Source organism: Onychostoma macrolepis, chromosome 03 (genome assembly GCF_012432095.1).
Source record: "Onychostoma macrolepis isolate SWU-2019 chromosome 03, ASM1243209v1, whole genome shotgun sequence".
NCBI lineage: Eukaryota > Metazoa > Chordata > Actinopteri > Cypriniformes > Cyprinidae > Onychostoma > Onychostoma macrolepis.
In genome coordinates this window covers 2,512,762-2,528,347 of record NC_081157.1, presented here as the reverse complement: position 1 = coordinate 2,528,347, position 15,586 = coordinate 2,512,762, and the positions used below count along the sequence as shown (strand labels likewise).

At 38.8% G+C, this 15,586-nt stretch overlaps 1 protein-coding gene across 3 annotated transcripts; it reads left to right on the top strand.

Annotated features, from left to right (window-relative positions):
- Nucleotides 1-1,567: 1,567 nt before the first annotated feature.
- LOC131536779 (uncharacterized) lies at nt 1,568-10,645 on the top strand. 3 transcript variants are annotated; one of them, XM_058769904.1, is made up of 5 exons: nt 1,568-2,322; nt 3,270-3,424; nt 5,697-6,130; nt 6,220-6,425; nt 10,182-10,645. In XM_058769904.1, exons 3-5 carry the CDS (start codon nt 5,794-5,796, stop codon nt 10,362-10,364), a joined length of 726 nt encoding a protein of 241 aa, XP_058625887.1. In that variant the 5' UTR covers nt 1,568-2,322; nt 3,270-3,424; nt 5,697-5,793; the 3' UTR covers nt 10,365-10,645. The 3 variants fall into 3 exon arrangements, with proteins under 3 accessions (XP_058625887.1, XP_058625885.1, XP_058625886.1); XM_058769902.1 differs by having other exon boundaries at nt 5,349-6,130; XM_058769903.1 differs by lacking the exons at nt 1,568-2,322; nt 3,270-3,424 and having other exon boundaries at nt 5,288-6,130.
- The last annotated feature ends 4,941 nt before the right edge of the window (nt 10,646-15,586 follow it).

Genomic DNA, 15,586 nt, shown 5'->3' with positions numbered 1-15,586 from the left:
TTTCCTGGGCCACGCTGAGTTTTTGCTTGTGTGTTTTTTTTATTATTACCCTGCCATCCTGACGACATCTCCTCATTGTCCTGACCCAGCTGTTCATTTAGTCATCTCAAGTCATCGCAAGTCATTTCATCAAATTCTTCGTTGCTACGGACTGGTACAAATGTTCTTTGCACATACACACACATGAACTCTTCACTGATATAAATTGAACTGTACTGTGAACTTGAACTGGGTTCGTGTGGGAATCGTACATTGATTCATAAGAGTTGCTCAAACATTTGAACTGAGTCAAGAGCTATTTCTGAGTTTAATTGAAGTGGGTCATTTGATTTCAATTGCAGAATCATTTATATGGTTCAGAGTTTTGTTTAAGATATCAGGTGCTGTCTGAAAATATATCTGTAGTGCACCACGGGTAAAGAGTATAGTGACAACTTTATTTGAGTAACATTGTTTTATTTGTTTTTTTACATTCATTTCATGTCTTGTTCTGATCGTCTTTATTCCACTGAAACACTGCAGAAAAAAAATTCTTAAAAAAGAGGAATACATTTTATTGAATGATTAAGTAAATCTTAAGAGTATTATTGTTGAGTTTACCTTGGGGTAGGGGCGTCTCACTTGCTCTGTTAGGTACCGGGGGGTGGGAATGTGAATTGTTACTGTTATATTGCCTCATATTTACACTTCAGGCAGCCACCAGATTAATATAAGTATTTATAAACTTACCTGAAGCCGCACTCTCTGGTCCCTTTAGTATACTACACAACAGAGTAAGGTAACACGTCGTATACATAACGTATATACTGAGACTCAAAGCACTGGGGTGGGGGACCAAGATCCTTTCCTCCTTAAGTCTTCCAAGGTAACATTAATTTCTCCCTACAAGGCAGGACTTATAGTCTTGTTACATATGAATAAATTAGAAGTTTAATGACATTTGTAAGCATTTTAATTTACATGAAATGTAATTATTAGGTCATGTTTAATACATTTATTAGTAAAAAATATTATGATCTGTTAAGCATTACATAATGTTTGTTGATGATTTATTAATGAAAGTTTTTATAAAGTGTTACTGAGTCATCTTTTAATTCTAAAATGTAGTGACTCCCCACACTATAGGATTCTTTCAGTATTTTTACAGAAGACTGCGCTAGGTAATAAACCTGAGTATGTGATACGTGTCCTTTGCAACAACATGGGTTTTAATGACAGCATCTAATATGTTTCTTAAAGGTTTGTGTTCCCAATATAAACATGAATTTAACATTATTTGGCATGTTTTAAACTTTATCTCACAAATCATAATGCATTTCAAAGCAGCTGTATGAAGAGAAAAGTTAATTAAAAACGAATAGGCCAATCCAGTGGCGACAGAGGAAGTATTTTCTGATTTTTCAAGCCCTGTTTACACCTGGTCAATCAGATCACAAGTGGACGACGCTAAACACGGGGTGTAAAACGTTTTGAGCTTGTCCATTTTCAACCACTTCCAGAGGTAGTCGAAAACACATTAGACGGGATTGTGTTCATGGTGTAGATGCTCATGTGGTCGAATGTGTTCAAACAGCCACAAAAGACCACCTACAGATATAACGCATAAACATTATGGAAAGCGCGCAAGCCAGACAGGATTTCAACATTTTCAGCTAAGAGATAAAAGTTTGTTTTGGAAAGGATAAACGTACCAAGCGCCACGTTCTCTCACTATTCCGGATTTCTAACACACATTGCAGAAATGAAAACCGCTGCCGTCTCTGGTCACGTTTATATGTAAATTGCATGCGCCCATTCATTTGCTCACCCATAAATCCTCTCCTTCAAGAAATCAGGACAGAAGTGGTTGAAAGTGGACAAAAGAGACAGCAGGTGTTAACACGTATGTGTCACCTTCGTCCACCTGTGATCCGATTGACCAATAAATGGTCAGATTATAAATGTAGCCAATGCTGGGTTACTGTTACCCAGCCATGGATTGAAAACATCTCAACATTTTTTTAGAGTGTATTGATTTAATTAAAACAAGTTCAAACCAAAATAGCGTTTTATTTGTACAGTATCCTTTTTCATCCATTAGCTATTGAATGCCAAAGGTTGTTAACCATCACAAATGTTTGAAATATTTCAGAGATTGATGACAACGCTATATTGAGAGCGGATTTCATTCAGGAGCTTCTTCCATCTGCGGAGCGAACGCCTCTCCTTTATCACCTGGCTTTCCTGAGTCTGGGAGGATTCCCACAGCTGGAGCGTGTGATCAGAGATCAAGCTATTGAAACACAACTGCTGTTCGGATCCTCTGAAGCCTTTCTGTTGAAGGTATGAGGCCTAATTCATCATAACCATCAATGTCAGCTATTAGCCCTCTGATTTAAATGTTTATTCAAAAAGAGTCTTTCCTGCTTTAACATTTCAGCTATGAGGCTGGACAGTGGATTGTGTGGATGCTGTGATTAACTTTCAAAAGGTGCTCTCTGTCACTGTCTTTAATCATTTCTGAGCATGACTGAACGGAAGGCCTAGTTAATGCCACATGCACTGTAATATGTTTTATACTGAAAGTTACATTTTCAAATGAAAATGGCAACATGATTGTTTTATAAAGTATGCGTTCATCTGTGTAAGGGCTAACGTTACATTTTCACTGGAGGAAACAGCTGTGATGTGATGAGAGGTGAACGCAGCAAAAGCTTTACAGTAGATGGGAAACTGATTGCTCCCCCAAGACATTTTGTATCATCATGTATCAAAATGACATCAAACTGTATTTATGACAAAGAAGTGCACAGATGCAGATATTATTACAATCTATCGATAAACACACACCTTGTCCTCTGTTTCTCGGTCTGCGGATTGAAGAACACACTGAAAGACGGGCAGGAGCCGATCGAAGTCTGCTGCCATTTTAATATGAAATTTAAAGGGGACTGAGGTGATCGCGAATTTGTCTATAGTTTATGGAGTTAATCACAAAATTTTTAGGGGGAGCAGAGTAGAAAGCCCCCCTAGCGACACCCATGCTCTAACAGAGGAACTAAGGACAATATTTGGACTCAAACTTGTCACAACGAGCTAGAACACGAAGAGAAAACTAGAAAATAAAAAATAACCACAATTAGTCATGACAGCGTCACATAACTTCAGAACTTACTATACTGTTATGATTCGCTGATGTTTTTAACTGTGTACGGTTGTGAAGTCACTGGAATTGTCATGATTTACTAGTCTATCACATGATTAACTTGGTGATCGATGTTTTCTCGTAGTGTGTCAGCACGAGTTCCAACCTGCTCACCTCCCTGTTTCCAATACTGAAACAAGCTGTGGAGAAGAACAAACCCGTTTTGGCGGTGAGGTACCTGGCGAAAGCCAAAGAGTGGATCAGTGACATCGTAGCACAAGTGGATGACATAGTGAAGAGGTGAAAATATTAGTAATATCTTACAGGAACAAATATGTGCCAACTTACAGGTGCTGGTCATATAATTAGAATATCATCAAAAAGTTGATTTATTTCACTAATTCCATTCAAAAAGTGAAACTTGTATATTATATTCATTCATTACACACAGACTGTTATATATTTCAAATGTTTATTTCTTTTAATTTTGATGATTATAACTGACAACTAAGGAAAATCCCAAATTCAGTATCTCAGAAAATTAGAATATTGTGAAAAGGTTCAATATTGAAGACACCTGGTGCCACACTCTAATCAGCTAATTAACTCAAAACACCTGCAAAGGCCTTTAAATGGTCTCTCAGTCTAGTCCTTTAGGCTACACAATCATGGGGAAGACTGCTGACTTGACAGTTGTCCAAAAGACGGCCACTGACACGTTGCACAAGGAGGGCAAGACACAAAAGGTCATTGCAAAAGAGGCTGGCTGTTCACAGAGCTCTGTGTCCAAGCACATTAATAGAGAGTCGCAGGGAAGGAAAATATGTGGTAGAAAAAAGTGTACAAGCAATAGGGATAACCGCACCCTGGAGAGGATTGTGAAACAAAACCCATTCAAAAATGTGGGGGAGATTCACAAAGAGTGGACTGCAGCTGGAGTCAGTGCTTCAAGAACCACTACGCACAGACGTATGCAAGACATGGGTTTCAGCTGTCGCATTCCTTGTGTCAAGCCACTCTTGAACAACAGACAGCGTCAGAAGCGTCTCGCCTGGGCTAAAGACAAAAAGGACTGGACTGCTGCTGAGTGGTCCAAAGTTATGTTCTCTGATGAAAGTAAATTTTGCATTTCCTTTGGAAATCAGGGTCCCAGAGTCTGGAGGAAGAGAGGAGAGGCACACAATCCACGTTGCTTGAGGTCCAGTGTAAAGTTTCCACAGTCAGTGATGGTTTGGGGTGCCATGTCATCTGCTGGTGTTGGTCCACTGTGTTTTCTGAGGTCCAAGGTCAACGCAGCCGTATACCAGGAAGTTTTAAAACACTTCATGCTTCCTGCTGCTGACCAACTTTATGGAGATGCAGATTTCATTTTCCAACAGGACTTAGCACCTGCACACAGTGCCAAAGCAACCAGTATCTGGTTTAAGGACCATGGTATCCCTGTTCTTAATTGGCCTGCAAACTTGCCTGACCTTAACCCCATAGAAAATCTATGGGGTATTGTGAAGAGGAAGATGCGATATGCCAGACCCAACAATGCAGAAGAGCTGAAGGCCACTATCAGAGCAACCTGGGCTCTCATAACACCTGAGCAGTGCCACAGACTGATCGACTCCATGCCAGGCCGCATTGCTGCAGTAATTCAGGCAAAAGGAGCCTCAACTAAGTATTGAGTGCTGTACATGCTCATACTTTTCATGTTCATACTTTTCAGTTGGCCAAGATTTCTAAAAATCCTTTCTTTGTATTGGTCTTAAGTAATATTCTAATTTTCTGAGATACTGAAATTGGGATTTTCCTTAGTTGTCAGTTATAATCATCAAAATTAAAAGAAATAAACATTTGAAATATCAATCTGTGTGTAATGAATGAATATAATTTACAAGTTTCACTTTTTGATGTAATTCAAAGGGGAAACACATGAGTGATTTTATAATTACAGGTAAATTTGATGTCCAAGGTCGTCTTTTTTTGTTGTTGTTGTTGCCTTGTTTGTTCAGATGGTGATTATTTTTAAGTATTCAAATAATTTGCTATTCAGGGTCATGGATCACAAGATGTTTTGGATCATAACAATAATATATTTTTTATAAAAAGTGTCAATGTATATAGGTATAGATCATATAGAAATGATATGTGTAAAGTTACTGTTTGAGCATGAAAAAAGAGAAGAACGGAAGGTCTTCTCTACATTAGTAAGCACTCTTCTTTTTGATTCATTTAGAAACCAAACGCTGCTGTACTGATCAGAGATGCACAACAGTTCCTGTAGAACTGTTTTAGACCCTACTCTGAAGTAGTTCCCCCAAACAGCGTTCCTAGAACTGAAACCGTTCCTAGTTCCTGCGGTGCGAACACGTCAAAAACTGGGAACTTCCACCAATAGTTCTAGGAACTATGAAAAGGTTCCTCCAGTGTGAAAGTGCCTATTGAACTCTTGTATAGAATTATATTTATGCATAATAATATGTTCCCTTAAAAAAAATTGTTCAGTGTCTTGTCATATGCAAATGAAATCCGGACCACATCGCTATATTAAATTATTTTTTATTAAATGCACTGTATTATTCAGGTATGATCTATGCAACGAAAGTGTGAAAAAATCCACCAGTGACGTGTATCAAGAACAAAAAGAGACCGAAGAAAAAAAAGAGAAAAAATCTGACGAGATGAAGGGTCTGGAGGATGCTCTGGCCAAGCTTGAAATGGATCTGAAAAGAGTAGTCGTCAAAATAGAGATGAATGAGGAACAAATTAAAAAAACAACTGACGAGCTGAACGACTTCTTCAGAAGATTTCAGGAAGAACATGCCCACTGGACTATGAAGTTCCTTGACTGTTTTAGATGCTATCCAGATGCTATGAAGGAGCCTAGTGCCATCGCTCTGGATAGAGAACTGAAACGACTCGACTCTGAGAAGAGCAGTCTGAAAAATGAAGAGTGGAACATCAAAACCAAGCAGACTGATCTTCAGCTGCAGCTGGCCAATTGTAAAATACGAATGGGTGAGAGTCTCTCTATGATTTTATTGTTACAAACATTCAGTAAATGCATCTACATGTTCTTCACAACGATCTCTCATGAATCATTCCAGGTGAGATCCCCGATCCTGAGCATCTGAAGGAAGTCCAGGCGTGTCTTTCTCAAATCCAACAAATTCTGATTGAGCTGAAAAAGTTTTGGGAGAAGGTGGATTCTATTCTGTACACGCTGAAAGATAAAACCTTTGCTGGGGAGGAACTCGTTGACATGGAGGACATGAAGGATGAGTTTCTAAAGTCCATTGACGATGCAGGAAAGGTAAGTTAGATGTTGAGCAAATGTTCCTGATGTAATTTGATTATGCCTTTCATGAACTCTCTGATTTCTCACTTTCAGTTCCTATGTTGTTTTACGTTTATATACTCTGATTAATAGTGTACAGCTGATGCTATATTTTCCAGAATCCAAAGCAAAGAGTTTTGTAATCTGAAGCAAGATGCTAGTGTCTGATCATTGAAACTTATTACCATCTTAACTAGAATCAGACGAGGATGCCGTGTGACAGGAGAAAAAAGATACAAATAAATGCACAGTTGTGCATAGCATGTTTGTTATTCTTGACAAATCAAAAAACAGAGTTTTTTTTAACAAGGAGCCCTTAAAGTGGCGTCTGGTTCAGGTCAGAAATGACCGAGGAGACAAACAGTATGGTAGTGTTGTAACATTATCCACTTTTATGATTTTATTTTATTTACATGTTAATTTATCTTCTTTGTCATTAATTTGCATGTACAAATGAGCGTATTTATATAACCTCAAGACTAAAAATCTACACTTCTGTAAATTAACCCTCTGGGGTCGACAAACGCGTATACGCGTTTTGAGGCAGATTTTCCTGATAAGGCCGAAATGAGCTTGAATTACTCTGCCATTTTTGATCGTACAGATAAGAGCAATACACCATTCGAATCTGTAAGGGGTCTACTTTTATTTGTATACACTCATAATAACAACTACACTTTGTGCTTTTGAAGAATAAAGAAAACAAACAGGGTGCGCTCTCTGTCTTCTCCGTCTCCGCGAACTGCTTTTTGAAACACGTCACTAAAATGAACTGTAACTCAGCAAATACTTCTCACAGAGACATGAGAAATATATCTATAGAAAGCTTGACATGTCTACTGTTAAATGAAGTCTTACCGAAAACAAATAGTCTGTGATAAAGTAATCCGTATGAAACCAAGGACATGTTCAGTTTTTCCGTCTGGTCTCATTATCTCTAATTAGGTCACGGCCACGCACTGCTCGCGCTATTGTTATTACAAACCTCCACGCGAGCCACGCAGCATGTAAACGCCCACACCGCCGTAAAAACAAAGCAGCAACGCGTTCATCTCGGATACTTTTCAGTTTTGGAAGAACACGCTGTGAGGAATAAGCCTTGTATTTACCCCCAGAAGATGCGCTGAGAGGAAAAAGAGTTATATTTACCTCAGAAACGCGCTGAGAGGAAAAAGAGTTGTATTTGTTTACCTCACAAACCGAACGCGAGCGCAGCTGGAGCCGCGGAGGAGGAGATACTTTATACCGAGTAAGTAATGTTTCTTATTGGCATTCGATAATGTGTTGTTGTGACAAAGTTGAACACATTTATAACTCCAGAATAAAATGTGTGAAATCGAGTGCAACGTTTTGAAATATGATAGGCAACCTTTCATTGCATTTAAATGTTGCACGACGTGAGGATAGTTATATGTTCTATAAACAATGATATAAAAGTAATGTCTAAGAAAGTTTAGACCAATCTTTACTGTGAAGTAGCCTACTCTGTTTGCAAATACCTGCTCAAACATGTTTATAATAATCTTAACAATAATAATTTAGTTTCTCAGTTATACAATGTTGTTTTTGTATTGTATGATAATACATGCAAAGCATGTGTGCATCTATGTTATAAAATCACGTGGGCAATATTGGTGATTGCTAATGTAATAATATAGTTGCTTCTGATAAGACTATCAACATGCTCACTAGTTTATTTATTCATTTTAGTGTGTGTGTGGGGGGGGGGGGGTGATTTATTTATTTTGAATAGTAATATGTTGGCCTATATATTATAATAAATATAATGTACTGTTTTTGCTGTACTTTGGATCAAATAAATGAGCTGAAGACACTTCTTAAAAAAAAAAAACATTACAAATCTTACTGTTTAAATAATTTGACTGGTAGTGTATGTATTGTCACCATGTTTGCTTTGTCTTTGTCCGTTCATTGTGTTGCTCACGTCTGTTTTGTGTTTTCTTATGCAGTTTCTGCTGTCTCCTGTTTTCCTGGGTTCCAGTTTCCTGCCACTGTTTTGGATATTTTGGATATTGCACCCACGATGTCTTGACTCTTCTGTTGTTTATTTGTTTGTTTGTTCCTAATAAACTGTTTAACTGCACTCGCAAGTGAATCTCAAGTTATTTTATGTGATAGTTATACACATTTCTTTTTTCCTCACATTCTTTCATGTAACTCTTCTCTCTCTGTCACACACCTGACTGAATGGCTCATTATGGAGCTCATTATGCGGGCCTTTGTCTTATCAGGTGTGAGTCACGCCCTCTCGCATAGACCCTTTCTACTCAAAAAGTGACTTAGAAAATTTAAATCAATATATTGTTTTCTCTGAATGAGTGAGTTAGATTATTTTCACATCATTTTGAAGCAAATATTCTAGGCTACAAAATCCAGTTCTCAAAAGTCTTGTGAACAAGTGTTCTGTATGTGTTTTATGGCCTTATTTCAGTTACTTTAAAATTGTACTTTTTTTAGACGCATAAACGTTGTTTTCTCAAAAACACAATCATGTACGTACATGCTGCTCACATATTATTGTAGCCCAGTTTATGCCGAATACAGTGTTTTTGGACTTTAGCCATTAAAATGTTTATAAGCAACTGAAAAAACCACAAATGTCAGGGCATGTTAAAACTTCTCTGGGGCCCCAAAACACCCTCAGACCCCAGAGGGTTAAATACAAGACAAACTGTAGGACATTGTCATGTATTGAGTCAGATTCAAATCAAGTCAGATCAAGTCATGTTGTGGCAGTAGTGCCCAGTAGATGGCTATAATGTCCTTTTTAGGCACCTGTTTTGTGTTACTTCTACATTTTATCACAAGTTATGCACTTCAATATTCATTTAGATTTTACACTTTATTTTGACTAGTAGCCTAGTAACTGAATAGCTTTATTCTGGGAATCATTTTCTGCAGTAATGCCACTTTATGGCCCATTAGGCCCATTATACCACGGTCTTATACAAGATTCTGCTACATAAAACTACAGTAAGCGTCTACACATTTATCAGTTTAAAAAACATATTGGGAGAGATTGCTGAAATATGATGAGAAAAAAATAACATGACTTCAAAAAGGTGACAATAATGCCCTGTAGATGGATTCTGTGCAGTCACCTGTTATTTTTTTAATCTAGATATTATCACATTTAATACATTTAAAATTGATTCAATTATCATTTTTATTACTCTAAGATAAACGTTCTGGGATGTATTAAGGTTTTACAGGCTAACTGAACATTTTGGAGGACCGGCATAGACATTTCTACTGCTTTTGAGTTATTTAGTAATAGAAACCATAGGTGAATTTCCAGCCTAATTCTCAATCTATCAGCTGCGGGACATCAGGCTCCTGCGCGCCAACTGAATAAACAAATACCAACAGGAGGGGTTATTTTCTATCGAAAAAGGCATTCACATTGCTTCATAAAATTGAGGTTAAATCTTTGGAGACACATGGATGACTTTAATGATATCTTTACAACCATTCTTGGCTTTGAAAGCTGTAGTTTACATTGAACTAACCCTTTAAAATCATCATGAAAAAATGTAGGATTTATTTTTTATTTTATTTTATTTTTTTCTTGTGTCATTGCAGTGTTCTTGATTTATTTACTTTTTATTATTTATCAGTGCAGCTCATTATTGAAGTTCAATTATGTCCATATATTTAATTAAATATATTTTAGTAAATGTGATTAATGGTGGCATGCGTTTTATCTTTCAGGACTGGGAGAGATTTGGTTTGTGCTGTCAGAGAGTTCAAGGCGTCTTCAGTGTTCAATCTAGAGATGCATATAAATTCCTGGAGATCAATCCGTCTTCGCTCTCTGAGGAGGAGAGGAACCAGCAGTATGAGTCTATCACGGAGAAGCTGAAGAAAATCAATCCAGATCCGCCAGCACTGTGAGACACCCAGAACTGATGCTGCTTACACAAATCAATGCATACAGCTTCTCTTGTCATTTTCGTAATGCTTTGTAATCTTTACAACTGCTCTTGAACATGTTCAATTACAGTTCTGCATATACATGTTCTTTAAGTTGATGTTAGCCATAAACTGATCTAAATAATATTCCTGTCTCTTTCAAAATCGCTTTGCATTTTTATTATGCTACATACAGATCTTGTGGTCTGGTCACATGATTAATGTCTAAGTCACACAATAAAGAAAAAAGACATGAAACATTTCATTGTAGCCAAATCCTTAAAAAAGCCATTTCTAATGCTTCGGTGTACAATACATCAGGGATGATTACAGTTCTGCTTCCATCCATAAATCATGTTAATAGCGGAGACGATATTTGTTGATACCTTCTCTAGAACACAAAAGAAAATGAAAATGCAGAAGAAATTGTGGAATTATTTTTAACTGTAATTGTAACTGAATTTACTACATTTAGTGTTAATCAGAAAGTTAAAGCCATTTTGTAATAAACCAATAATTATTTGGAGATGCAAGGAAATGCAGTGAAAGTACATTTGAAGTACTGTATTACATACTGATTTAAAAAAAAAAATTATAGCCTGAATGCACTGTAAGTCGCTTTGGATAAAAGTGTCTGCTAAATGCATGAATGAATGTAAATGTAGCTCACATGCTATGCTAATTAGGCTCTGTGGTGTTATGAACCAATTAGTGTTGAAGACGCCTCAAGTGATGGTTTATAAAAAATAGTAAAAAAAACAAACAAGTAAAATAATTTGAATGCAAAACTAGGAGCATGAAGTTTGTTTATTGTCTATCATCTAATGAGATTAAGAAATACAACTGAATAATATTCTCCATAATAGCCCTGTCAAGACTGTAGGCTGTCCTAAATATTTGTGTGTGCTTGTGTGTGTGTGTAAATTTTGCAGTGGTAAATTCATTATTTTAAGAGTTTAACCTTAAATAATTTACCAGTTTAACAGTATTAGCTCTCTATCATCCAGTTTCAGCTCCAAGTTACCTATAATAGATTATTAGTATTATATATTAATATTATTATTAATTCTGCAATACCTGTGCCAGCTTCAATTATATTGTATCAAGATTGATGCTTGATAGTGAACTGTTCCAAACTCACAATTACTGTAATAAAGATAAGATTAAACATTAAAATACAAAAATATCATACTATATTATTATAATTGATTATACTATGGGGCCGTTGAATGCTTGAATCTGATTGGCTGGCGAACGTAGTTCCAGGCAGCTCTTGACCGTATTACATGACCATATCACTTCACCAAATGATTTCAGTTATTTCAAAAGGTCTTACAACAGCAATACAACCAAAACCAACAAGACACTGGTCAAATACATAAATATAGAAAGCAATGGGATAAAAACGACAGATCGTTTCCATGTTTTGCCACAAAATGAGACACACAGTTTACACACATGAAAACATACGCGCTAATGTTGTTAGCGCTACACTGACAACTTTGTCAGTAAATAGTTTAGCAACTTAAAAGTACATGACATTTCTCACAAGCGAAGCGAGGTAACAATGGCACTGTTCGTGAGGAAAATAAACTTAAAGTTTCACTGGTAGGGAGTCGGGACGCTGCTGCCGAACACGTTTGAGAGACAGGCTCAGAAATGAACGGTCAGTTCTTATAGTGGACATCCCATACTATACGTACACCTCATATAAAACCATTTTACTGCAGCGTCTTCGAGATATGGGACACTTTAGAGGGCTATAAAGACCTCATTTCTAATAAGTAGAAGAAATGAATGGTCAGTTCTTATAGAGGACATCCCATACTATATGTACACCTCATATACAGTATCTCACAAAAGTGAGTACACCCCTCACATTTCAGCAAACATTTTAGTATAATTTCTCAAGGGACAATAATGCACAAATGAAACTTGGATATATTTTAAAGTAGTCAATGTGCAGCTTGTATAGAAGTACAAATTTACTGTCCTCTAAATATAACTCAACATATAACCATTATTGTCCAAATAACTGGTAACAAAAATGAGTACACCCTAAGTGTCATCCACAGCCATATCACCCTGCAGACTAAGACCGATTGCCCACGAAGCTAAGCAGGGCTGAGCCTGGTCAGAACCTGGATGGGAGACCTCCTGGCAAAACTAGGTTGCTGCTGGAAGAGGTGTCAGTGAGGCCAGCAGGGGGTGCTCACCCTGTGGTCTGTGTGAGTCCTAACATCCCAGTATAGTGACGGGGACACTATAGTGCCAAAAAGCACCGTCTTTCAGATGAGACGTTAAACCGAGGTCCTGACTCTCTGTGGTCATTAAAAATCCCATGACACTCATCGTAAAGAGTAGGGGTGTAACCCCGGTGTCCTGGCCCAATTGCCTCTACTGGCCCCTGTCTATCATGGCCTCCTAATAATCCCCATCCACTTGATTGGCTCTATCTCTCTCTCCTCTCCACCTGTAGCTGGTGTGTGGTGAGTGCACTGGCGCCGCATCATCCAAGTGGATGCTGCACACTGGTGGTGGTTGTAAAGCGCTTTGGGTGTATAGCAATACACAATAAAGCTCTATATAAATGCTTCATTCAAGTGAACATGTCAAGACCGTGTCTAAAGTGTCAATATTTTGTAGGGGCATCATTGTTATCTAGCACTGCCTTAATCCTCCTGGGCTTGGAGTTCACCAGAGCTGCGCAGGTTGTTGCTGGGATCCTCTTCCACTCCTCTATACTGACATCATGGAGCTGCTGGATGTTAGACACATGGTGCTTCTCCACCTTCAGCTTGAGGATGATCCACATGTGCTCAATAGGGTTCAGGTCTGGAGACATACTTGGCCACTCCATCACCTTCACCTTCACCTTCAGCAGCAAGGCATCTTGGCGTTGTGTTTGGGGTCGTTATTATGTTGGAATCCATGTTTCCCTCAATGAACCTCAGCTCCCCAGAACCAGCAGCACTCGTGCAGCCCCAGACCATGATGCTACCACCACCATGCTTGACTGTAGGCAAGATACAATTTTCTTGGTACTCCTCACCTGGGCGTCACCACACATGCTGGACACCATCTGAGCCAAACAAGTTTAATATTAAGCCGGTACACACCAAGCCGACGGTTGACCGTCGGGAAGTTTTTGTTCATTGGCCGATTAAGTTTTCTCAGTGTGTTCCGTGCCGTCGGCTGAAGTTGGTCCTCGTCGGCTTTTTTTTGGCCGATTCGACATGTTGAATCGGCGTCAGCGCTCGTCAGTCATATCTGGTCGGGGCATATCTGATCATTCTGATTGACTGTTCAGCTGGCGAACCAGTGCACGAGAAAGGCGCAGAACAGACGTGCTAATTGGCCGTCGGATGTAGAGCGTTGACCCCGCAGTCTGCTTTCGTCGCCATTGGTTCGTCGGCGTCGGCTTGGTGTGTACCGGGCTTTAGACCCATCAGACCACAGGACATGGTTCCAGTAATTCATGCTCCTGGCCAGGTTGTCTTCAGCAAACTGTTTGCAGGCTTTTTTGTGAGCCAGCTTCAGAACTGACTTGTTGCAGTGTGTGGCGTATGGTCTGAGCAATGACAAGCTGACCTTCCACTTCTGCAACCTCTAAAGCAATGCTGGCAGCACTCATGCTTCTGCACCTGATGCACAGCACGAGGACCTAACTTCTTTGATCGACCCTTGCGAGGCCTGTTTCGAGTGAAACCCGTCTTGGAAACCTCTGTATGACACTGGCCACTGTACTGTAACTCAGTTTCAGGTTGTTACTGATCTTCTTATAGCCTCGGCCATCTTTGTGGAGAGCAACAATTCTAATTCTCAAATCCTCAGAGATTTCTTTGCCATGAGGTGCCATGTTGAACACCCAGTGGTCAGTGTAGCATCAGAACGAGTCAGACAAAACTAAGATTCGATCAGGACATCGAAACCTGAGGAGCTGAAATTCCAGGAGAACAGGACAACGTCGTAAAGATTCCTATCTCCGACTTCTGGAGCAAGCCTAACCAACAAGCCTCTTTCACAGAACAGCTCGCAACATTAAGACAAAAGAACATTTATTGATAAGTCCAACACAGGAAGGAGATCGTCAAATTTGGGGTAAATAGTCAAGATTAATGGTCAAAGAGATGGCCATCACATGTGTTCCACGAGAGAAATCACAAGCTTCTTTAGATTGACTTTTCCCCCACACATACAAGACAAAGGCTGAGACTGAAATTCCTTTGTCCAAAGAACATGTCTTTTGGTCTCCACAGAACTATACAGAGACTTTCTTTTTCATATGCACGTAAAATCATCCTAAAAGGACATTTCTAGGCATAACACTATATTATGTATGTAACCCACACATTAGATTATCATGTTTTAAGCACATATTATGTGTCTTTTTAATAACTATTGAATGACTTTAAGGTTTATTCGTGTTTGGTATGTATGAGTTTGACAATTCTAGCTTGAAACGTTTCTTCCAACTGATTCTTTGTCAAATGTATCATATTCTGGTTATAGAAATCACATCCGAAATTATACTTTGCAAGAGTGTGTAAAATTCAGACCATGTGACTGATAACATGCTGATTTATGATGGAAGGAACAACCCTAGCTAAGATAATAGCCTATCTAATTGGTCAAGACACCAGATGGGATGTGTCCAAAAAGCCGAGTTTAAAACCTCAGGACACCATCAAATCTGCCCTTCTTCCCTTCTTCCCTTCTCCTCTTCTTCTTCTCGCCACCGCGTTTTGACGCTGTTTTAGCGCTCTTTGAGCGTGCTCTGGCCTACAGGCCAGTTGCTACTAACACCACGATGAGAGGAAAACCACCTAGTCTCGTTACTCATTTTATTCTTTTACTTTAGTTTCTTTTCTTTCCGTTGAGTCTCGTGTTCAAAAGTTAAGTTTGCCGCAAAGTCCAGCTCCGACTGCACCCGCTTCAAACTTCAACCAGCAACTGACTCCAAGACCATCCTCAGCCAACACCCAACCATTGGCTTCCCAAGACATCACTTCAAAGACTACTGAACTTCCAGCCAATCACCAACTCGGGAAAACCCCTTTCCTGCAACGACGACGAAGACAGAAGGGAATCCCTGTAACACAAGGCAACGCAAGTAAAACAACTCCAGATTCTAACTGAGCTGGTGCATTTAATATAAATTTTAGCCTCATTGAAAAACTCAATGCGAGGGTTAATTACGTGAT